The sequence below is a fragment of the Xiphophorus maculatus genome, chromosome 4, assembly GCF_002775205.1.
Source record: "Xiphophorus maculatus strain JP 163 A chromosome 4, X_maculatus-5.0-male, whole genome shotgun sequence".
In the NCBI taxonomy this organism is placed as follows: domain Eukaryota; kingdom Metazoa; phylum Chordata; class Actinopteri; order Cyprinodontiformes; family Poeciliidae; genus Xiphophorus; species Xiphophorus maculatus.
Window position 1 is genome coordinate 27,537,638 of NC_036446.1, and position 24,573 is coordinate 27,562,210.

The 24,573-nt window shown below is 39.6% G+C and overlaps 1 protein-coding gene across 3 annotated transcripts in view; it reads right to left on the reverse strand.

The window, feature by feature from the left end:
- Positions 1-412: 412 nt before the first annotated feature.
- Positions 413-24,573, reverse strand: part of LOC102230312 (protein unc-13 homolog C) — a 156,258-nt gene continuing 132,097 nt past the window's right edge. For all 3 annotated transcript variants that reach the window (XM_023332688.1, XM_023332689.1, XM_023332687.1), the window contains 9 exons: positions 19,363-19,451; positions 18,884-19,021; positions 17,214-17,337; positions 16,314-16,376; positions 15,290-15,370; positions 10,587-10,734; positions 5,374-5,466; positions 4,109-4,268; positions 413-2,207 (listed from right to left, as the gene is read on the reverse strand). In XM_023332688.1, coding sequence (XP_023188456.1) covers positions 1,922-2,207; positions 4,109-4,268; positions 5,374-5,466; positions 10,587-10,734; positions 15,290-15,370; positions 16,314-16,376; positions 17,214-17,337; positions 18,884-19,021; positions 19,363-19,451 — 1,182 coding nt within the window. In that variant the 3' untranslated portion in view covers positions 413-1,921. The remainder of the gene's footprint in view (positions 2,208-4,108; positions 4,269-5,373; positions 5,467-10,586; positions 10,735-15,289; positions 15,371-16,313; positions 16,377-17,213; positions 17,338-18,883; positions 19,022-19,362; positions 19,452-24,573) is intronic.

A 24,573-nucleotide genomic window follows, 5' to 3' on the forward strand; every position in this document is an offset into this window, starting at 1 on the left:
ATCAGCAGTAGCTTATATTTCTATAAGTAGGTATATAAGTATTCCTACTCATATTTTTTTGCTACCAGCGTACTCAAAATATACAAAACCATGACTTTAAAACCTGAACATGTACCAAAGCGGGATTTTTGTGGGCGTGTGTGTGTGTACCGTTACACTCCTGCCATTTATTGAAGTCTGTGAATGTGACTTGACAAAATGTGAAAAAGTTCAAGTGGTTTTTCAAGGCACTGTAGTGCAGATGTAATTTTTCGAGGAAAACCAATGCAATTAAAAACAAGGGATTACATCTCATAACTGAGATCCAACTGCGGTTTTATGGCGCACTGCCCCTATTTGCCAAATATTCATAATTTGTATACTTTTGGCTCGAAAGATTGGAACACTATTCAAAATGACCCGAAGGTTATAACACTTTCGCACAAACTTTATGCACATAGAAGAAAAGTAGACTTTTTTCCTTTTTTTTTTTTTTTTTTTACAATATCTCACTAAATATATTTACATGACATACAATTTGCCATCAGTGCAATACATAGGAATGTTGCATATTTACCAAATGTTAGACTCTTTCCTTTATGAAGAAAAATAATTTCAATGTTTAAAGTCGAAATAACCAATGTGTAAAATTACATGTGCAACTTTTATAGTTTTAAACAGCTTCACAGGAAATAAAAAACAAACAAACAAAAAATCTTAGTACCACCCTATCAACAATCAAATATCAAGCCATGGGGAAAAAAAATAGATCACGTTACATATATGCCTTCATACATGTAATGAATTGCTCTGGTACAAATATTTAATATAACTTTGGCAGTTTATCAGGAACAAAGTTGTTGGAGGAAAAATACGAAACAATAGCAAAGTGTAAGCAATGTCGTGTTAAGCTTGCCTTCCAAAGCTCATGTTCACAGTGGTCGTTCAGGAAGGCTGGACGCGAAAAAATAACTTGGAAAAACACAAAACGAAACGCTAAAAAAAAAAAAAAAAGAGAGAAATTCCACTCTTTTATGCTAAGACTGTTAGCACTGGAGGCTCTCGCCAACGTTGTCACGGTTATAAAATTACAAACATCTACGAGGGTTTACATAGCAGTCATCGCCATTTTAAAAAAACAACAACCAAACAAACAAACAAAAAAAACCACACAATCTGACTTCAGGTCGACGTAAAATACAAACAGTTTTGAAAGGCGAGGGACAGGACCCTGCTCGGCGGTCACTGTGGAATCAGGGGAAAGACATGACTGAGAAAGAAGACATGCACAACAGTGCAGAGTGGAAAAACAGGAAGCCGGAAAAATAAAGAAAGTAAATTCAAACCAAGGGTGCGAAATCAAGACGTCTGCAACAATCAAAACGCCACACGGTCAGAAAATTACTTACACCGGACAAAATAACCGAGCAAATTTCATACATACTAACTTCACCATAATTCATATATGTTAATTTTGTTGTTTTTGTTTTGTTTTTGTTTTTTTTCACTGGTTTGGCACTTTATTGGAACAAATCTCTGCTCAAAAAGACTAAATGTTGTACAAAAGGTATCCATGTCTCATTACAATAACTCGTAGAATATAGTACTTAATAGTGAGCATACGGTAAGTAAACACTTGTACATACTTTTAGTTTTAAAATGAACATTCCAACAGATGTTTTTACGCACATGCACAAAAAACAAACGAACACGACTCTCGCTCTCGCTGCTTCGCCACGTTTGGGCCGGCTTCCCTTCTCTTTGGATGAACTCGTTCTGATGCCGCATCCGGCGTCTATCCCAAACAACGGGGCGCGCGGCCATGCTCTCTCTACGCTCCCCCCCGCATCTATCCGATCTGAAGACGACACGACTCTTAATACCGCAATTTTTTTTTGTTTTTCGGGTTGTTTTTGTTTTTTTTTGCCTAGTTTACTCCGGACTATGACACTTCCTCCGCTGATCGGGTGTCCGTCTTGAGACGCACAAACTCTTTGGCCACCTCGTCGTTGGTCCTTTGAGAGAGTATCCTCATGATGGTGAGGCCCGTTTCGTCCATGGTGATGCTCTTTACTAGCGGGTAGCAGGCTGAGCAGCTGCCCTTCTCCGCCAGCTCCCGGAGCGGGATGACCGTCATGCCGATGATGCGGTCCTCGCGGGCAAAGCAGTAATCCTTCACCGAGACGTGGAGCTCGTAGACCTCCGGACCGTGTTCGTTACTCAGAATACTGAGAGAGATGAGCAGATCATAGAGGGGTTCAGTCAGAGTGTCGGGTAAAGTGCCCAAAAATTAAGAGTAGCACCACTTCCAACATAACATCTACTCAAGTAGAAGTAAAAGAAAAAGAAAAGAAGAATAAACATTGCTTCCAAACGGGAGCAGGAATTGGGTCTTACATTTGGGAAAGATTGTTGGGCTAAAGTAACTGACCGGATTTGTACATCATCATTCAGTTTTAAGACTGCACACAGACTTCATATTTCAAAATCAAGACTATCAAAACAGAAAAAAAAGTAAAAACAAGCCATGCAAAGAAATGACTCGAGTAAGAGTAATGAAGTGTCGTTGTCGTTTTTCGGGGAACCAATAAGCATCCTTGAAATGACTGGCGCGATGCCTGGAGTACGGCAGCTCTTTCCTTCCCAGAGCTGCTGCCTGGTGCCGGTTCAGAGCGAACGGCGGGGAAGAGCACTGCAGGTGTATTTATACAGGTGAGCGGATAGACTGAACACTGCGGGCGGCTGCACATTAGATAGTTAACCTAAGTGTAGCTTTACGGATGAATCAGAAAATTTATTTTATATCATCCCGGTCTCAACAAATGGGTGGCGGAGCTCATTGTGGCGGTACGTAGCTGGTAGATGTTTCTGTGTGTGACGAACGAAGGTGTCAAATCCCGTCGCTAACATGAACACAAAAGCTATAAATGTCTGGGCAAGGTGAGAGTTCATCTATTAAACTCACTGAAGATGAATACAGAAATAAAAAGCTGGACTATAGACTTTTTTTTTTTTTACCCCTCCAAGGGGTCTTTTTTGTGGGCTATAGTGTCCCTTATGTGACAGTGCGCTGACAGGAAACCAGGAAGGAGAGGAGGGAAGACATGCGGCAAATATCGTCGGGTCCGGGAGTCGAACCCGCGACGGCCGCATCGAGGACTGAAGGCCTCCAAATACGGGTCGCGCTAACGCCTACGCCACCACGGCACGCCCCTGTAGACATTTTTATAAGAGTATTTGTGAGCTTGTCTCTACAAGTTCAGATTTTTGTATAACTTTTCTTCAGGTTAACTTAGAAAGTGAGCCATTATTGTTTCAGGTTAACTTTCTAAACTACAGAAAAGTTATTGTTAGAGAAGCTCAAATGTGAAAAATTGGACCCATGTTGATATGCGATAGCAACACTGCTGTTATGTTGGATTTACCAATGTTTTATTCTATCTTTTTTTTTTATCCGATTACTCGATTAATTGTAAGAATAGTCAATAGATTACTCGATTACTAAAATATTAGTTGACAACAGCCCTAACTGAATGAGAAGGTTATTCATCACCAATGGCACAGCCATATATCAACATGACATTACTGGGTGCACTGAGCTAAAATGATGAAAAGAGCATGAAACAGAAAGAGATTAGCCTTTTTAGTCTCCAGACTTACAAGTAATTTGAGGATTTTTGGTATGTGCTGTAGACGGCTAGTCTAAATTTCTTTAAACATTGTCAACAATACCATGACAAGATTTGGTTATTGTTTTTGGGCTTCTTTTTTTTTTTTTTTTACCAGTTAGTGACATGCAGTAAATTCTGGCTTTTTGAATCGCGGTTTTACGTCAGCTGGCTCGGCTTTTCGCTTTGCAGGCTGTATTTGAAGACTGCAGTCCTCTTCAGATAGCCGGTACTTAAATTTTGTTGCTGTTGTTTAAAGCAGAAATACATTAGGGACTTCTAAATAATTAAGATACTCGTTAAACCTCTCAGTGAGGTAATAAAGGGACAGGTGGAAACCGTGCAAAGAACTCCTCAATTGTTTGACTTACAGCTGCATCATATTTAGACAAAAAAAAAACCCAAAGGACAAACCCTTACAAGCCATGTTTTGTGAAACCCAAACAGAGCTTGATACTCACTACTGGAATGTTTCATTGTACTTTGGCGACCAGTTGTTGTTCTTGGTCTTGGTGCTAAATTTGCGCTTCTTGTCAGCCAGGTGTGGACCAATGGCGCTGACCTCCACGAACGGCCGGAACATGGCGTTGGTCTGCCACATGAGCTTGTTTACGCCAACCACTGAAATGAAGAAACAATTGTAGAAACACCAACAAAAAAAAAACGCAGAGTGGTGAATTTAAAAATCTGATATTTTTCCAATAAGTGAATGTACCATAATAGGGAGGGAGCAATTGCTGAGAAAAGAAGAGTCAAAGTTGGATTTTTGTTGTTGTCTCAAATTCAATTATAAAGATCACCCATTGAAAAAAAATAAATTAAGTGTAATATAAATTTTTTTTTACCAAAGATCAATTTCAAGGAAATTATAGTTTTTTTGTTTGTAGGTTTTTTTCAGTGAGTAAATGAGCAGGTTGTCGTCATTGATCCTTAATTTCTGAGAAATAAAAAAAACATCATTGCACAAATATTGATTGAAATGGTTAGTATTGGAGTTAATAATCAGATACAAAAATATTTTGGAGGAATTTTTTGGTTTCTGACACTATTGCATGATTAAACACTCCCCGGGTCAAATTGACCCACGAACAGTTTTGCTGTACCCTAGAGACGAACATAACAGGAGGGTTAAAAATATGAAGAAATACTCATTAGCTAACACATTTTACAATCTGTCTTAAAGAACCTGTTGGATTTGAAGATAGCGGACTTGTGACTGTGGTAATTGAAGCTCAGTTGGAGATAAAATCGAGTATCAACAGGCAAAAAACTAACAAGTAAATTGTCCGCCGTATTCATCATCTTGGTTGAGTGCGTAAACATTTATTATCATGCTTCAGATTACATTCCAACGAGATCCGTCAGAATATCAAATTGTTAAACTGATGAGACACCAGTATGGCAGAAGACGTCACGTCATGATTGGAGTCATCTAAATTTAATTGCAATAAACCCAACAGTTGTTCAAATGTTTCAAATAAACACTGCCGTCCTAGCTTTGTGACAAAACAGACACTCTTATAAATAAGGTTGAGTTTAATGCAAGCTACCAGGCCGATGTCTGAAACATTTACGGTCTTCAGCGCGATTACTTCAACCTGGAGTGTTTTTCACCTTCGGTTTCTGTCTGAAGGGACAGTTTCCAGCAGAGACGCTCCCGTTAGGAGCTGAATCTGCAGAGAACACTTCTGACTCGGCGGGCCCCGAGCGTGGGAGGGAAGCTTACCCTTAACGCTGATTTTGTGTTCTCCTGTGCCAGGGTGAGAGATGAGAGTCACTTGCATTGACACCTCCCCCACGGATCCGTTGGATGACTGACCTGGAGACACACCAAAAACAGCAACGGGAACATTGGAGGGAGGCATGAAGAAAACCGGAGTGGAACGGCAGGGAAGGATGCCAGGAAGAGCAGAAAGACGGAGAGGAGACGCCAGCGAACAATCTAAACCTGTGGGTGAAGCTTTTTTTTTTTATAAATATGTATAGATGAGATATCCAGAAATACGTCCTGAGAGCTGCGTATAAACACCTCACCATGTCGAAGCAGAAAGATTATAACGTGAAGGATGGACTAGATTATACACCAATCGCAAAAGAAAAGCAAACACTGCCAGGCTTTGACTTTAGGCAAAACCAAAACAGAGAGAAAAAAAATAAAAACAGAACTGAACCGTAATGTGTTTGTTTTGAAAAGGACTGGAACAGCAGATGGAAAAGACGAGGTAAACTAAATAAATATAATATCCCACGTGAAGATGAAAAGGGATATAAATGATCTTTAATGTACGGTGCTGCATAAAAACGTTGTTTTCTTTGGAGCTACTTTCAGATTTTGTTACGTTTCAGCGGCACACTTCAATGGATTTTATAGCAAGTTTATGCAACAGATAAATACAAAGTAGAACGTCATTTGAAAAGGAAGGAAAGTCATTGTTTTTTCAAAATTACTCTGAAAACGGTGGGATTTATTTGCATTCAGCCTCGTTTTACCCCTAATAACTTGTGAGGAGAAACCTATGGGGCCCACAAGTCCTGCCTATCAGTCAACAGAATTAGGCTGTTTGTATTTTAGTCCTGATAAATAAGGAATGAAGTTGGGAAGAAATGCAACACAAAACTGGCTTTTATCTCCTCATTTTACCACGGCTTCATCAATCACACAGAAATGGAGAGATTATCTCACTTCTGAAAATCTACCGCAGCGTTGCCATCCCCTCAAGTACCAGGGTGAGTTACTTTTATTTTGCCCTAAAACACTCCTAAAAACACTTAATGGAACCAGAAAAAAAGCTTTTTTCTTTGGCAAAGGAGATAATTAATGAAGGTTTTTTTTATTTATTTATTTTTTTTATTATCGTTAAGCTGTAGAGAAAGAAAATATATACATCATTTAAAGTTTTAGAAGGAAGAAAGCATGAAACTGTTTAAAGAACAAAAGTAGTTGTACAAAATAAATGTTGAAAAATCAAACTAAAAGCACTTTGTTATTCGAGGCCCACTTACAGAAAAAATTTGATGTTCTTTTTATACCAATTTTGACCAATGTTAAAAAGAGCTAATGTGCTCAGTCTAAACAACGACATGCCAGCAGGCTGGATCACTATTCATTTAAAAAATTACATTTGCTTCACCTAAATGCAAAACATCTCCACCATGAAGAATAGTGGTGGCAGCATCATGCTTTTATGATGGATATTTTCTTCTACAGGTCCTTTGATGACGAAATGGCTACAAACAGAGCAACCGAGAAGAAAACCAGTGTTGGGAATGGGAAAGAGGCGGGACAACATTAGACTAACGACCACAACGGAAAAGTTTAGATAAAAAGATATCCATCTGTTATAAAGAGCGTTTCGACAGACACTCGATTCAGTTGGACTCAGCTTGAGCTAAGTCAAGCTAACTATTGATATCAATGTTTAATACTGCGATGCAGAAGAAAAAGGTGAAAAAGTTCAACAATTTTTTAAATTTTGGTAAATAAGTTAAACATGACTTCACACCTGTCATGTAGACGAAGGAGTCTTCATTAATGTTTACAAACGCCATGAAGAGTCATTCGGCAAATACTGACACTTCTAATGCAAAGTTGACCATTTTAATAGACTTTTAATGCAAGTTTTAATGCAACTTTACATTAAAAGCGTCATTATTTACCAAATGACTTCATGACAACGGTGGTAAACCTTCATGAAGACTCCTTCATGTTCATGATTGTTGCCATGTCACGTTTATGACAGTGTCGCGCACGTCTTGCGCACACCCTTACAAATAAAGTGTTACCAATTGTTTTTTTACAACAGCATGAAGGCGATGAACCAGCAAGTGAAACCAACCAGTGGAGAAAGAACCTAAGGACCAACCTCAAGGAGGAAACATCTATTCAGGCAGAACAACACACCCAGTCACGCCTTAGTTACGGTTCGTTCAAAGAGGGACGGACAATCACAAAGAATTTCTGTGTAATTTGGGGGAGCTCCGCCCATTTCACCTGTCTTATTGTTTCCACCAAGATGGGTGAGAAAAAAACAAAACAACTCCTGTAACTACACATTTTGGTTAAAATGTGTAGTTACAGGTATTGTTTGACAAAATAACAGACAATTTAATAAATAAGCAGACGGAGTGGGATTAATGTTAAAAAAAGCAAAGGTAGTTACGATACAACAGTGAGTCGGGTCAGGAGTTTAACTGAGAAAACGTGGTAATAGAAAAAAAAAAGATAAGTGAAGATGAGATGTTGATTAGATCTGTTATTTTTTTGCACAAATATTATTCCCTCTCCATATTCACAAGTTATTAACGTTTTAGCTGCACACCATTCAAGTGGGATGACTGTAAATGAAAGTATTTATGTCCCACTGAGGCTTTGAAGTGGTTGTTAAACTTCACCTCATTAAATTCTCAATTTCACTGATGATTTCGTTTTATTAATTCAATTAAAAATATATTAAACCTATGACTATAGATTCATTACAAATCTATGTAGATTGTTTACCTCTAATTAAAAAAAACTAATTCAGTTCCTTAGAAAACATAAGATTTTGAAACTAAAATCTCAGCCTATATAAGCACTCAATGCGTGGGGGTAGTAAAAATATGAGGTGTTTCATTTCAAAAATGAGTTTCTGAACGAGATGATCTTTTCATGACGTCCTAATTCATGGAGACTGTGACACCGTGAGAGCGACTTTGACAGAGCCAAACCTGAAACAATCTGCCGTCGCCATCGGAGCACAGGGGCGGCCGATTAATGAAAACGGCGTCGCGAAACAAGCCGCCGCCGCCGTAAAGCCCCGTCGAGCACACCTCACTACCTGCGGACATCTTTACAGGAACGCCGCAGATAAAGAGTGACAGCGCGGCGAGAAACCTGCGACGGGGTCGAAATGGGATGAGAGACGGGCGAGGCGGCGGTGGGGAGGGGAGAGGAGTAACACGGAGCAATCTCAAAATAGCACACGGCGAAAAAGCCGCACAAACTCGGCCCCATCTGCCAGTCAGGGGAAAGCAGCGTGGCTGGTTGGCCTGCTGGCTGCCTGGCTGGCAGACAAGCCTCTTCCCGCAGCCTTTCTGCCTCCTCACTGCCTGCATGTAGAGTGTTCTGCAAGGCTAAGCACACTGAGCTCAAGCAGGAGCTATGAGCTTCGATGCCCCACTGGGTCGCAAGTCCCTAGTGGGGCTATTTGGACACCTGAGGGGATTTCTGCCTTGTTATGCAGAGTTATAGCAGGGGTGTTGGGGAGGGGGTATGAGGGGGGGGGCATGTAAAGGCAGAAAAAATGAGGCAATAATAAATGAGGTCAATGATGAGAAGGAGAAAACCGAAGCACAGGGGATTTTAAGATTTACATCAACGCATTTGTCAAAAAGCAGCGCTTCGAAAATTAATATAAAAAGAAAAAAAAAAAAAACACGGAAAACAGAATGGAATTAAATATCTGAGGCTAACGGAGCGCAAATACCTCTTCACAATGGAACAGATGGATTATAAGAAGACGGGAAGGGATGAAAACAAATGCCCAACGATGATACGAAAGCTACGATGTAACTACAGCTGAGACCGAAGGGATCGACTGGACTTGCAGCAATCAATTTCAAACAGCGGCGCTTTAACTAAAAACAAATGGAGGAGAGGTGGTTGCCGTTCTCACTCAGACGTTGGAGAGAGACGGTGAATAACAGCGACGACAAAATATTCTGTGCTGAGCCAGTTCACACGCTCAATATGGATGTTTACTATCAGGCGCTAAATGAAAGTATCATGTACACATCACAATCTGTCTTCTGTTTTCACATTCATTCTGCTACTTCCACCATGTTTTTTTAATTATTATTATTATTTATTTATTTTTATAATAGCTCCCTTGGCGCCTGAACCTAACCACAGGTTTTGAACACAATGCAGCACGGAAGCCGGGCATGTTCCAAAACTTCCATTTAATTTAGTTTATTTGCAGCAGGGGTGTCAAACTCATTTTCGTTTCGGGCCAAATCGAGATCACGAATGGTCTTAAAGGGCCAGTAGGGCCAGAATGTATTGGGGAAAGAAAAAAAGAAAAAAATTTTCATGAAACTGCTAAAATATCAATGAATCCTTAAAATTAAATAATATTATTGAACATTTTCTGAGTCTTTTTGTGATTTTTTTTGCAGTAAAAATCAAAGTGTTCGTGGTGTTAATTTGGAAATATTTGCAAACATTTGTAAAATGCAAACTTTTTATAAAGATCACGGACTATAATCTGATGTTATTTAAGGCTGAGGCAGCTGTTTAGTACAAGTAAAACAGTTTTTGACCATTTTTGAGAAAAATCTGTAATTAACTCCCCATTATGCATTAGCGCCAAAAGAAGTGTGGGGGTTTGTTGATTTTGGCGCGAATTTCCAAGATAATTCTCAAGAAACTGGAGGGACTGATTGATATAATTTGGCAGGAAGCAGATTAAAAACTGCATTGATTTGACTGAAAACATAATATTCAAGCACACTCAGTGTTTAGTCTAGAATCTAGAGGGCCACGTAAAAAGCTTCGTCGGCCTGGATTTGGCCCATGTGACTTGAGTTTGACACGTGATTTAGAGCTAAATCGCAATAAATATCGTCTCAAGCGCAACGTAATCAGACTAATCCAGATATATTGAATATGGAACATGTTGACATGTAACATGCATTCAGCTTCTATGCATCACAAACCTGGAACAAACTTCCAGAAAACTACAAAACAACCGAAACACTGATTTAACTTAAGGCTAAAAACCCACTTGAAAATCTTGATGATGGCATTTGACAAAAATTTAATGTTTATTGCCGTTTCATAAGTGGTTACCGTATTATGTTTTGTTTTTATTCTTTTAACTGCCTTGTTCCTGAAAAGTGCTATACAAACAAACTTATAGCATAGGGGGTTTTATCGAAATACATTGTCCGAATCCTTACCTTGAGAGTTTTGGGTGCATATATACTTTTTGATCAAGGCATCTGTAGGTTGAGTGTAAAGGCTGAGAGCATATTTGAGCGATTTCATGTCAGGGCTCTTTTCCAGGAAGGTTTTCTTCAGTCCATTCCCACCAGCATGAAAGTATTGCTGCAAGAAAAGATGAGAGACGCCCATTACCCCGGGCTCTTCAAAGAGAACATAGGATTTCTTCAAAATAACTTCAAAAAGAAAACCTCTTCAGCAGTTTTGCACAGCAGCAAGTTGCAAATGGCCGATAAATAAGACAGGATTATATGGACAATGTGCATTTTTAAACTCAAGAAGCACACACACCCGCCCACGCCCACACACACAAAAAACATTAATAGCAACTTCGCTAGCTAATTACTAAGTATTTGAATCTGAAGCTGCTGCCTGGATGGCTGAAGTGCTTTCTGTGCTGATAAGCGTGGTGGCTGGGGATAAACAAAGCTTTGCTCTCTTTTGAAACCATGTCCCCACTTCTACGTGTGAAAAGTGGGCGGACAGATGAAGTCAGACCTTATCAGGAAAGAAAGTTGGGAAGAGAGAGAACATTCGAACTTGGAGGCAAATCTGTGGGGCCTTTCTGTGTTTTGGTTTTACTTTGAACAAGTAATTATATGAAAAAACAAAAACATTTAATGTCAAATGTCAACTAATAAAGAAACATGGAGATGAAAGAGTGTTGCCGTGTCCATGTTAAAGGTGCAGCATTATGGGTTTTCCAGCCACAGAGTATCATTTTATAGTACACATGTTAACTCTGTCATCTTCAGTTGTTATAAAAATCCTGTATGAATCAAACATGGCTTAAAAGAAATTTGACATTGCAACTGAACACCTTGAAATTGGGTCTCTGTCTCTTTAAGAAAGTCCTGCTTTTTCCAACACTTTGCCATCACAACATCGTTCCTCTATTAACCCTTTAACAACCTTTTTACCAGCATTGTACTGAGAGGTAGCTCCTATAATGAGCTCATCAAATGCGCAGTTCCACCAGGTTTTTGCTAATTGCTGCTGCTAGTCTGAAGGAGCCGAGTGGGGAAGTCGCGGGGGAGGGATGCTCTGTGAGGCAGAAGCTCCAAGGAGGAGCTGCATCCTCAAAGGCGGGGCTAGGTCCACCCAGGCGTTTTGCGCAGTTGAATGGTTGCCATGGGAAATTCAAGAATTTCTCCAACATGCATGAAAGAATCCAGGCGACACTCCGGACATGTTTTTGATGAGGAAATAACATTATAACTTGATGTAAAGCTCAAAAAAGTTGATTTTACATAACACTGTCTCTTTAATAGAAAGATGAGTAAAAGAAGAAAGCTTGGCCAATAAAGGCGCACAAGGAAGAGAGATAATAGCAGCCAGGACAGGATGGTAAAGAAAACCCTCATTCAATAGTTTACAGGAGCTGGAATCAATTCTTCAAGAGCCACCACACACAAATATATCCAGGACACAGACTGAACATGGCAGACTGTGACCGCCATGTTCCTGATGTGAAGTCTCTACTGAGCTGTTAGGTTTCTTACCTGAAAGATTACCTGTCACCCACCTGGGTGACAGGTAATCTTTCAGGTAAGAAACCTGAAAGAAACCTGAAAGATTAGGAGAAAAACGGAGGATTGGTGCTCTTGTTCTGTTTTCAGGTGAAGGTAAATTTATCCATTTCCTTGAGAATCAAGTTCCCAGAGTCACAAAGAGTGAAGGTCTTTAAGGTCCAGTGTGAAGTTTGCACAGTCAGTGATAATTCAGTGTCCATGTCACCAGTATCCTGATGTTTCTGTCTTGTTTTTTTTTTTGCAGCTTTGGCTTCCCTAACACCCCAGCAGAGCCACAAGTTGATTGCCTCCATGGCTCCTCACACTGTTGACCATAAGTCAAGCCAAAGGAGCTTCAACCAAGTGTTGGGTAACTACAGTGTATGAAAAATCAAGGTATTTTTCTGTAGGCTGACATTTTCATTTTGTGATTTTGTTTTGTCAAATTTTCTGACAAACTCAAATTTGAGAGTTTTTCCTTTGCTGACAGTCACAATCATTACAATGAACAGTAAACTTGACATTTAAAACTCTGTAAGAAACGTACGCTGTATACGAGTTTCACTTTGTGAGCTCAACTGAAATGAAATAAAATCAGAATTTATGTTCCCAGACACTGACAAGCAGCTGAAGTCCCACGTCTACCACAGGCTCAGGGCAGGGAAAGAAAAAAACAAAACAACGAACCCATAAAGTCAACCTGGCAACCAGCATCTGAGCTGCATCTTTATCACACATGGCAACACCCGTCCAGGCAAGATGTCTGTAAATATTTTATCTCTTATCCTGCTGTCCTGTCAGAGCTCTCGTTATTCCAGCACAGAAGGAGGCGACCCATGAAGGCCCCATGAGTCATAAAATAAGACCAACATGTCAACTACAAAATGATATGATGTGCAAAGATGAGTCAGAGGTGCAGGGAAAACATGACTTAGGTTTTAATAGAAGCTACGCTGATGCATGTTGGATAATTTCAAAAGAGTTTTAATTTTTTTTTTTCGACTTGCTTGTCTGCTTGCATCATATAAATTTGGCATTTCTACTTTTAGGTGGTGGTATAAAGTTTCACTTGATTTCCTCAGAAAGTCTCCACACCAACGCAGGTAAATTCTAAGGAGAACCAGCGTCTGTCTGCAGAAATCGTGCCTTCGTCTCTGAGCTGAGTTTCCCCCCTTGCAATCTATTGCAGTTTTAACCAACGACAAAAAGATGCTGTTTTATCACTGGCACAGAAAAAAAAAAATCATTTTAAAGATAAGCATTGCTTCACATTGGAATACGTGTTATTTTTCCCAGCTGGGAACTGACATGGTTCTGCCTGTGGCTTTAAAGACAGACAAGTCGCTGGCCTAAAATACCAACCTGCCTCTGGCAAAAACACAGACCAAAAAAAAAAACCACATCTCTGTTTTCTCTCCTTTTCATCCACTCTTTGCTTTTCATGCCAGACCTCTGTGAGTTGCTCCATCCATCCATATATACAACGAAATGTATTGAAAATTACAAATTTGGGGCCTCACATGCAGTTGAGGCCCCAAAATTACAGCTTTAAAGCAACTTGTTTCTTGTGACAGGAAGTGATGCGATTCACATTTTGGACTTGTCAAGCAGGCGCCCTGACTTGAACGTGACAGTTTGTGGAGGGAAGCTGAAGATCACGGCCTCAAAGCTGATCAGCAATAATCAGAAGGGCTTAATTGCTGTGAAAGATTTCTTTTGTTGATTATCGGAGGAGGGGATAAATGACTTTCGATGAGATTTTTAATAACATGTATTATAAAAAAAAAACACTTCACTACCAAAACATTTATTTACTGCTGCAGAAATATCTTCAAAAACTAAAAATAAAATAAAATAAAACTAACACCTCTAAATGTTAAGTTAACAGTTAGACAACTTATTAATTCACCATGGAGAAGGACTGGCAAGACATTATTCAGGTGTTGTTGATTGGCGACTATGTGACTTTCGACCACTAGGGGGCAGCACAAAGTGACACACTAAAACCCAATGAAATTGCTTATCAACACCCACAGATATAGAAGAAAGTGGTTAACCTGCATTAAAAGGTTGAGCTAACTAGAGGTTGAATGTAAGGGCTAAAACAGTTTTTAAAAAAACGAACTAAAAAATGTCTGGTTGACCTGAAATAGCCGTTAAAGAGACGCACACGGGCGCCCAGCGTTGGCGGTGATGGAGTTCAAAGCCGAGTCAGCATTTCTCCACAACAACGCTCAGGTCACAGTTCAAAGAAGGGGATAAAGGAGGAATTATTGAGTCGCTGTTAAATGGGCCACATAAAGTGGCTTTTATGAGTGCATTCATTCATTTTACCCCCTATTAGTTTTTAAAAAAAAATAATGTTTTATCAGGTTTAAAGGTTAATCTGGATGAAATATTGCCAGTTACCATAATCATTGAGAGAATGAAAGTGTTTGTGAGCAACTTGGTTTATGTTTCTGTGTTGTTGTTCCACCAAACATAATATTTTCTGCAGATTTTTCATGAGGTTGGTCTCATTATACCAGGAAAATTATGTGTAGTTTTACAGCATATGTAAGCTTCAATATTCACAACAGGTTTATTTTATTTTATTTTTTTTCAACGAATTGAATCCTTCCTATTTTGCACTGGATGCAGCGTCATATTGCACAACGCAGCCCCTGAAGAAGTTTATGTGATCAGATCGTTCTCGTTAATTTGCCAGAGCTGAGATGCCGTTCTCATTTGGCGAGAAAAAAATAAATAAGAGTCGCACCGACGTGACTGATCTAAACCTGCAGGTAGTTTCTATGGTGACGGTAAAAATCAATTAGTTTTCATGATGCAGCGAGCACTTCACCACAGCTTTCTTTTTTATCTCTATAGCGCTGAGCCTTCAATCTGCCTTCCACCCAGTGTTGCAATTGCTTTTTTTTCCCATTATTAGAAGGTGCGGAGATCCGTCACTGTGAAGGTTTTTATTACATCCTTCAGAATGTATTCATATAGGATCTGAGGCTCTACAAAAACATTAGCTGCTTCTTGCATCTATAATTCTGATTGACTTATTTGCATGCCTTTTTGTTTTGTTTTTTTGCATCTACTTTACTGCTTTCAGTGCCACCTTTTTTTCTTTTTTTTTTCTTTTAACTCAGCAGAAAACCTACCTTGATTGTGGGAAGCACAAGGTCCATGGCGGCACATTGGCGAGGCGTCAGACTTCTGGTGTCCTCTCGGATGACATGCTCCTGGAGGGACACCGAAGCGAGGGGAATGGCAGCAGAGCAGCGAGGAGGAAAACAACATCACATTCATACACTCTCAGCTTCGAGATGCTTACCGCCGTAATGGTAATAACTATCATTTACACCGCTGAGTGATAAACTTCAGCCCTCGCCATCCTACAGCGGAGTGCTAAAAATCTATTTTAATCATGAAAAATGTTTTCGTCGATTCTAATTGGAGCTTTCCTGACCTTCGAATTGACTGCAGTAAATAAGTTCTGGCACCACTTTATTTCCCAGGTGCCGGTACTCCTTACGCTGCACAACCACCAGAATGCGATAAATGTTTTATGAATTAGGAGGACGGGGAAACTGAAGCACTGAAGTAATCACTGCCACAATGCTCGGTCAAATTTTAGCCGCGTCCAAAGAATACGGACAGTCCATAAAGATTTGCATGAGACTGACTCTAAATGTTAGAGAAAAATCAATATCAATTTAAAAGAAACACATTCAGGATGTGAGAGTTTTGTCTCTCACACCTGGGGATATACAGTATATATATACAGTATGCAAATATATATGCAGTATATATATATATATACTAGTTTTTTTAAATTAAATATCGGACATACAGTAGGTACAGTAAAGTATATACTGCACATCTAATGACTACATGTTAACTTACTATAATCTACAATATAGAACAATAATAAATATTCTAAATAATAATCCTGAATTTCTGGTGTTTTTGCTGCAGTTACTTTACAGTAAAACCCAAATCTATATTAAGTGAGATGTTGCTGGGCAACAACATCCATGTTAGATCCGTGATACCTGATGGTTGAATGTGTGTATAAGCAGTTTAAATGCAGATTCGACCCGAGGTCGAACATGAGCTTTGAATTATGAACGGTCTGAATCATGAAACATGGAAACATCTGTTACAGGATCATTACTAGATTACCTTCAGTTTGGACAGCTGTCCCAGGTCCTTGGCAGCACTAAAGATCATCTGAGCTCCTTGTTGCTGAACATACAAACATGTTTTTATGAGTACATGAAAGAATTAAATCATATGAGACTGATTTGGTGAACAGACTAAGAAAGGCAAGAGAGGAACACAAAATCTATATCAATAAATGAAATGTTTGAATTTTAAAGTAGCGCTGGTAATTCAGTAACTTCATATGGCAAACTGAGAAGCAAAAGTGACACAAAAGCACCAGAACCAATACCAGAAATCAAAGAAACAAGCACAGAAACTGATATTATTTAATCTTAAAGAGGAATTATTAGCTATGAAAGAAAAATCTCTTCATATGCTTGAATGGTTAGTGAACCCACAATGTTCCATTGTTGTATAAAGTTATTTTGGGTTATATTTTATCCATTAAAATGATTTACTTTTTGCCTTAAGTCAAGCATATCTGTTTGTAAATCTAATGCTCCATAATGGTTAAATTCTAAACAGATTAATTTCTTCTTTCTTTTTTTTTTAAGCAAAAAGTCCTAATTAAACATTTTATTTAGAATTTAACTGAATATATTGCTTCAAGCTATCGTTACAGTCTGTGTTTACAGAACTTGGTTTGATTGCTTTGTTTATATGAGCGCCACCATTAAAACAGATATGAATTCTGTTGATGAACGACTCGTTACAAGACTTGTAGCTGCAATTTTTACTGAGTTGGAGCAAAAATGGTGGATTCCATGCAGATATAATCATTTTAGCAACAGTGCTAATGTGAAAGTCAAACTTGGTAGTGAGCTAAACTTCTAAAACCCAGCGGTGTTGCCGATAAATGGCAATAAAAGTAAGGCACAAGTGAATGTGAGAATAAGATTTAAAAGGTGATCGACTCACGCTCTGGTCACTAAGCGGAGGCAGAACGATTGTTCTCTCGATGGTGTTCAGAACTATTTTCCAGAGCTCTTTGAGGACTCTCTTCAGCACGGTCTTCTCACAGATCTTGGCGAACAACATCAAGCTGGGAAGTAGCAGAAAGAAAGGGGATTAGGTCAACACCTTCAGCACGTGTCTTTACCAGATCTAACACAGCTGAAGGCTTCAAGTAATGATGTCTTACTGTATAATATTCATAAAAAATGAAACACCTGTGACTGAGAATAAAAGCTGGGGCTTTGTGCTTTAATCTCGCCCCTTTGTGCGAGCAGGGTCTCAGAATCGGCAGGAAGGATTTTCTATTTCCATATCATTAAGAGGATTTCTCATAATACCCCATTGGCCTCTATGTTGCTTTGAAAAATGGAGGAGAATGATTCTCCAAGCTCAGCTCTGGCATCTTTTTTCTTCTTTTAAGATTGCATGTTAAGAAAACCCTAGAAGTAAATACAGCTCGAAGAGTTGTATTGATAGACTTTGTCATTAGAATGTCTCCCTTTTTTTGGAGACGTTTTCTCTTTCAAGCGGCACAAATCGACACCACTCAAGTATCACATTATGACAACTGATAGGTAGAGCGATATGTTAATGTGTTGGAAGGAGATAGGGAAGACGGCAAGCCAGAAAAAGTTCTTTGATGCTTTCGGTGACTGGGAAGCTATGGGTGTTATTGAGACATGTATCAATTACCTAAGCAATGTTTCAGACCATGTGGCTGGGGACTCTCTTAACTAGGGCAATCTGCCCAAGCAGGAATGGTTTGAGAAGCAAAACAATACAATTTAGGTGTTGACTAAAGGCTTCCACATATTTCATCTGAAGTTGAACAGTTGACGTGCAGTCACATGCTCTGGGGATGTTTTAGAAGACAACTTTTATACAACGGCGCAGACCAGCTGTGGGACAACGGCGTTCCCCGTCAACAACAACATTACAATTTTCATCCAGGAGTTGTTAACCATTTACCAGTCTTATTATTCTATAAGTTATTTAGTGAAGAATCACAAGTATCCATGTCTCCTGCGGATACAAAAACCAAATACTGGAAGCGGACTGGTTAAAGCAAAATACCAATGTTACCATCAGAGCACATTTGCAACAAATGTCTGACCAATCACACAACACTTTGCACAGAGCTCCATCGAAACAGTTTGACCCGGGGCTGGTGTCGAGTTCGGCAGGCATATGCCTCTCTCCGAACAAAATGACGCAATTTTTGTGACATGTCTACATCAATGAGAACCAATTTCGACATTTCATATGAAGTACATGGGGGTCTTTAGCCTCCAAATTTGCTGAATCTCCATCTAATTGAGCATTAATGGTGGCTTTACTTAAGAAAATAGAGCACTTAAGATACCATCTGCTAACATCTTAGAGCCAGAGACCACAGCTCGCCTTTATGGGCCAAATGGAGTCCATACCGCTATGCTTCAGGGTTGTTTGACAAGGGTGATCATCATTTTATGTTATCAGTAACAAGTAAATCCACCTTTGTTGCGTCTTGCTCAAGAATGTGATAAACAAAATTATTCTTTGACTACTCTAGATTAATTTGCCAGAGGACATGCAAGTTGATAAATAAAACGCCTACGACTGTTTCCATCATCATGCCTTCACCAGGTACTCACTTCTTATCCAGAAGGTCCATAAGAGGCCGTAAGACGGTTTCTGCATCCATGGCAGGATTGCTCCCTTTAATTGGCCCTTTCATCTGGACCAGCTCCTGGTTCATCTGCTTCACACAGTCCTCGATTACAGGTTTAAAGCTGTGCACACAACAAGAGTTGTTTTTTTTTATGGCTTTATATTTGTCTCGGCTGAAGCAGTCGATGTTTGAGTAGGTGCTTTCTGAGTCCCGCTGTTCCCATTAGCTCAACAAAAGAGGTTTTCAGAGAAGAGGCGTCTTTTCTTCACGCTGAAATGTTTCGCGACTCGCTGTGCTCACAAAGCATAAGTTTGAGCCAATTAAATTTTGAGACTGACAATGAAAAAACACCCTCATGGCATAATTTCCCTTCATTGGGACAAAATATGGATGCATCGACGGGCCATAAAGGATTTGTTACAGACTCCCACACGTGGAGTTTTGAGTCACACCAGTACCCACCTGGAGCCAAACACCCCGCTGAGCTCATCCAGGACTGTGTTGAGTTTATTCTGCAGCTCCTTTAGCAGATCACTGGCCTCTGCATCCAGCTGTCAGTGCAGAGAGAGACAGACAGTCACTACATCTACCCACTCCATATAGCAGTCCACACTTACTAGAGCCTTGTGTCTCAGGAGGATGCCTCTATTGTGATGGGGTTGCTTTAGGGGGAGCGGAGGGAGGTGCTCGCCGGCGACTCCTCGCTCCTTCTGCCTCCCATTGTATTCTGAATACCAATGTACAGCTCACCTAAGAGCGCTGTAATTAGGACTGCTTTTCGAGTCATAAAACATGGTGACAGCAGCGAGGGAGCTAGCTACAGGGACATTTACGTGGACCGCTACATGAGTTACAACTCGCTATGTCTCAGGGAATACAAAAAAACCAAAAAGTTAATTGCATTGAGGTGTAATATGGATGTAATGAAGGGCAGTGAGCAGTTAGCTACTGCTTAAACACAGAACAAAACTGAGCTTAGAGTATGTTTTAAATAAGCTGACAGTAAAAACGTTACCAAAATTTCAACAAATCATTCGAATGCCCATGCATGGCATGTCCAGGATACATATGCCCACCGGCCACTTTATCAGGTGAACCAGGCGAATTATTTGCAAATACTGTGAGTAAGTCAAAGACATGGCAGCAACTCGAAGCCTTTAGGCCTCTACATTTGATGAAGGTGACTTGGTGATATTCAAAGTGAGCATCAGAAGGGAGGAAGAAAATGAAACTGAAGTGACTTTGAACATGGTGTTGAAGTTGGTGCCAGATTAATTGGTCTGGAGTATTTCAGAAACTACTAATCTACTGCAGAGGACATATCCATCTCTCGGGATAACAGGACATGATCCAAGAAAGGGGAAATATCAAATAAAGGGGAGTTATGTAGACAAGAAGGTCTTGCTGAGAGGAGAATGGTTAGACTGGTTTGAGATTATAGAGAGGCAACAGGAGCTCAAATAACCACCAAAGTAGAACAATCTCTAAATGTACAACATAGAGGCACTTAAGGGACATTAGGGCTGTTACATCAGCAGAAGAGTGCAAGGGGTGCCACTACTGTGAGCTAAGAGCAAGAAAGTCAAAGAACAATTTTCAAATGCTCACCAAACTGCAGTGGTACAGAAAAGAGCATTATTTATCTACAGCACCAGGATGATGCCATCATGACACCAAGTCGAATCTACGCCACAAAGGACGTAAGACAGTTGTGTATGAAGCAGGGTACCAACCTGGTACCAGCTGGACGTACCCATAAAGTGGCCAGTGAACATATTTGAGCTTATGTACATGATGGATGTCCCCACAAGTGTTCATGTTTGTCTTCATTTGGCATTTGGCTTTATGCCGAGAGAATTAAACACGTGAATGTATTTGTGCGGAATACTTAATATGAGGTAAAAGCACGGCGCCACATGCATAACCAGCACATCGGAGCCGATAAACTCAGCCATGAAGCCGCTCATCTCGCACACTCCTGATGGCAAATGACTCAGCTGGGAAGCGCATATGTAGACCTATGTCTTCATAGACATTGTGATTCTGTACACATGCCTTTATCTGCACCGCGAACAAGACAGATTTATGCCTCTGTAAATGTGTGATATTTTTCTGTCGCATGGAAAATTGGCTATTGAGGTTAGGCTGTTATTTCACTGGCTGAGTAACGGATAACATCTTTTCCAGTGATAGCAAAAACAAAAAAAGGAAAGAAAGACATAAAAAAACAACAAAAAATCCATCACTCACTTTTTCCAGTTCGAGCTCTAATATTTATTTTGGTGGTTTAAGAAACTGTGATTTTCAACTTGCTGGGTTTTTTTTTTTCTTCTCTCTGTCACAATGTGTCTTCACTGCTGCCAAATAACAGCCAATTGTGACATAAACCAAATCCCCTCTAAACTCCTTAGAAGAGAAGATGATGCTATGATTCTGGAGTGCTATTTCACCAGACGACAGCCTCTGCAGGATGGAAATGTCAGCCAGCTGAGCGACTTTTTTGGCAGCTACAGGTGGGGGATGGGCGGGGCTGCAATACCACACTCCAAACAGCCAGAAAAAAATCTCTGGCTCCCAAATAAAAAGACTTTACACTGTAAAGGTATAAGAAAAAAAATGAGCAATTTAACTTTTGGTATATCGTGACATTGGTAACCAGCCCATCCCTAGTTGTGCTCCAGCTGGAACTGTTATGGATGACACGTAAGAAAAAAAACATCTGGCTGACACACAAATGACAAAATGGAAGGCGCTCATGTTTTAGTAATTACATTCAATTGTAAAAATAGGACAAAAGATTGCATCTTGCTTTTAAGGTGAAATTGCTCGGACAGTGTGACCTGGCAGGTGCTTTAAATGTCACACATTTAGAAAATATCTTCCGTACATTGGAATGGCTGATCTCACATTCTTTTGACACCTCAGTAAGTCTCTTAAAAGTCTCGCACTCAGATAAAATGTTCTTTTAAAAGATTTACGAAGCTCCTTCTAGCTCAAAATGTTGTTCACTTTTCACTTCAACAGTAAGGATAACATAGGCAAATTCACACCGTTCCCATTGAGTGCACCTGAGGTCACTGACCTTTAAGTAATTTTACTAATTTTCATTAGGAATAAATATGAGGATGCCCTAGTTCAGGGGTCGGCAACCCAAAAAGAGCCATATTGGACCAAAAAAACAAAAAACAAATCTGCCTGGAGCCGCAAAAAATTGAAAGCCTTATATAAGGCTTATAATTAAGGCAAAGCAGGCTTTAAGTGTTTATAGTAGACTATTATCAAAATGACTAAGTGTATACATAATTAGCATTCGTGATTAAATGTTTATTTTCCCTGCTGCGCGTCCTGGACGGAATGACGCACCATGTGTCTCTGTTGTACGATGGTGCTTTAAGTTTCCTTCCGTTACAATATTAATGTATTGTGTTTCGTTGCATCGATCAAATTAACGAAATGCAATAAACAAATCAGATTTTTGATGTCATTTTTATTATGAAGATCGACAGGGGAAGGGCCATTTTTTCCTTTTGGAACTCGGAAAATTTGCTCCAAAATGCAGTTTGCATAACGACGATCGCTCCTTGTAAATAATCACGTTACGTGTGTGATCGTAAAAACAACAAAACGGAACGTGCATAACGTGCCCTTTGTCTGCGCAACAAACGGAGAGCAATACAACGCAACCTGCAGTTATAAAATAAAACAGCAGCCTTTTGAAAAGGTCAAGTATAAAATTAAATTAATACAGTTTAAGTTTGATTTCTGTGCAAATGCCAAGCAAGTCAGTGCAAGGGTAAAACATAGCAGCATCTTTTTCTATTCCGACACGCAACCAACACAACCACCCTCAGACCTGAGCAACAAAACACAATAATATCGCTAAGTGTCATTCTAAATATATACTGACAAAAATCACTAATCAATTTATAAAAACAACCACTTTGTTACTAAATATATGTGCCTTCTCAACATTGGGCATGTAAGATGTAACTTTAATCTTGGCACGGCAGCTAATATAATATATTGATAATACAATATATAATATACTGTAGTATAAGCAACTTTACAGAGGAGTCAGATACGGAAATCAGCTATTGTAACGATATACACAAATAAAATTTCTTGAACGTCATCTCTCGCACCGAGTTACGCAAGCACCGACCTTTCTTGATGGATAAAAAAAACAACAACAAAAATAAAGCGTGCTCATTATAAAATAATATGAGGAAAACATCCTGTTTGGAATGCATGAAACACCTGGCTTCTCCATGGTAGCTGCTTTCGATCGACACTGACTGGCATGCAGGGCTCTCTGGAGTGCACACACACTCCCCTGGCTGACAGCCTATCAGCTGCTGCCCAGCTTCACTTCGCTTTCCCTGTTTCAACAGTCCAATATCTACTCACTGGCAGGTTGTTATTCCGCCGCACAGATGACTCAAAGCGACTCTCGGAGCCGAGTAAAGAAAGATTTTTACAAAGGGCCATTTCATCGAGGACGGGAGAAGCACATCAGCAAACAGCGCGGACGCCCCAAAATAAAGTCCGATGCTAATCTAGGGAGATCAGTCGCTGATGAATCCATTGCATGAGATTATTGTAAATCTCTGTCGTTGGCAGCGATTTGATAACGGCTCTAGGTAATTACACTGGCGCTCTTACATCTGCGAGTTCATTACTGATAATAAAAAAAAAAAAGAAAAGAGAAAGAAAACGATTCTGTGGCGACTAGTGAAATTTACAAGGAGAAAACCAATGAGAAACTCGCATCTGAAAAGAGCAAAGTCACAGGCAGGGTTAGCAAACATTTACTTTGCGGTTCTTAGTCGTAATTTGGAGTTCAAAATGTGACTTTTAGAAGGTGAAATTAACTTTTGCGGAGTCAATATGCTTTAAATAAATACAAAATAATGAGAGCTTATGAGGGATCTATGGTTAGATCTGCAAACAGTTAGATTGTAAACTAGATACAAAATTCAGGGTGTTCTGATTTATTCCCTACCAAAAATGGCATTGTCTGTAGTAATTTTTACTTTTTTTTTTTACTTTAAATTATTTTATCCAGTACTGCTAAAAGTATAATATTATCAATATGCATTTGAAAATAATGGCATGTGAGCAATCCAGGGAAAGATCTGCAAACAATTAGATTAAGTGGAAATAAGTCCTGTAGTGGCATTCCTGTTGTAGTAATTTTTACATTTTGATTGTTTCTTTAAATGACTTTCCATTAACTTATCCAGGACTGATCAAACCTAATCAATATGCGTTTGAAAATAATGCCGTCTGAGTGATCCGGGGTTAGATCTGCAAAACAGCAACTCGTCTGCACGTCTGGGGAAATTTGTGTGTGAGAAGCTCATTAAACACAGTCATCTCACAAAAAACAAAAAGAAACAAAAAAAAAACTGTCTAAAGCTCTTGTGCCTGCAGCTCGGGAAAAGAACAAGAAGGAACAAAAACCACAGCCATCGACTCGTTGAGCCTACTACTTCCCTTTTTTTTTAATGGCAGAGAGAGGGGCAAACGACATCCAAAAATAACCAGCATAGGGAGGAAAGTGGCAGAGGAGTGGAAAAAAACAAGAAGAAAAAAAAAGAAGCAGAAAGCTTAAAATAACGATGGGATCCAATGATTTGAGCCAGTTAAGCAGCCTGTCCAGAAGGGTGATGG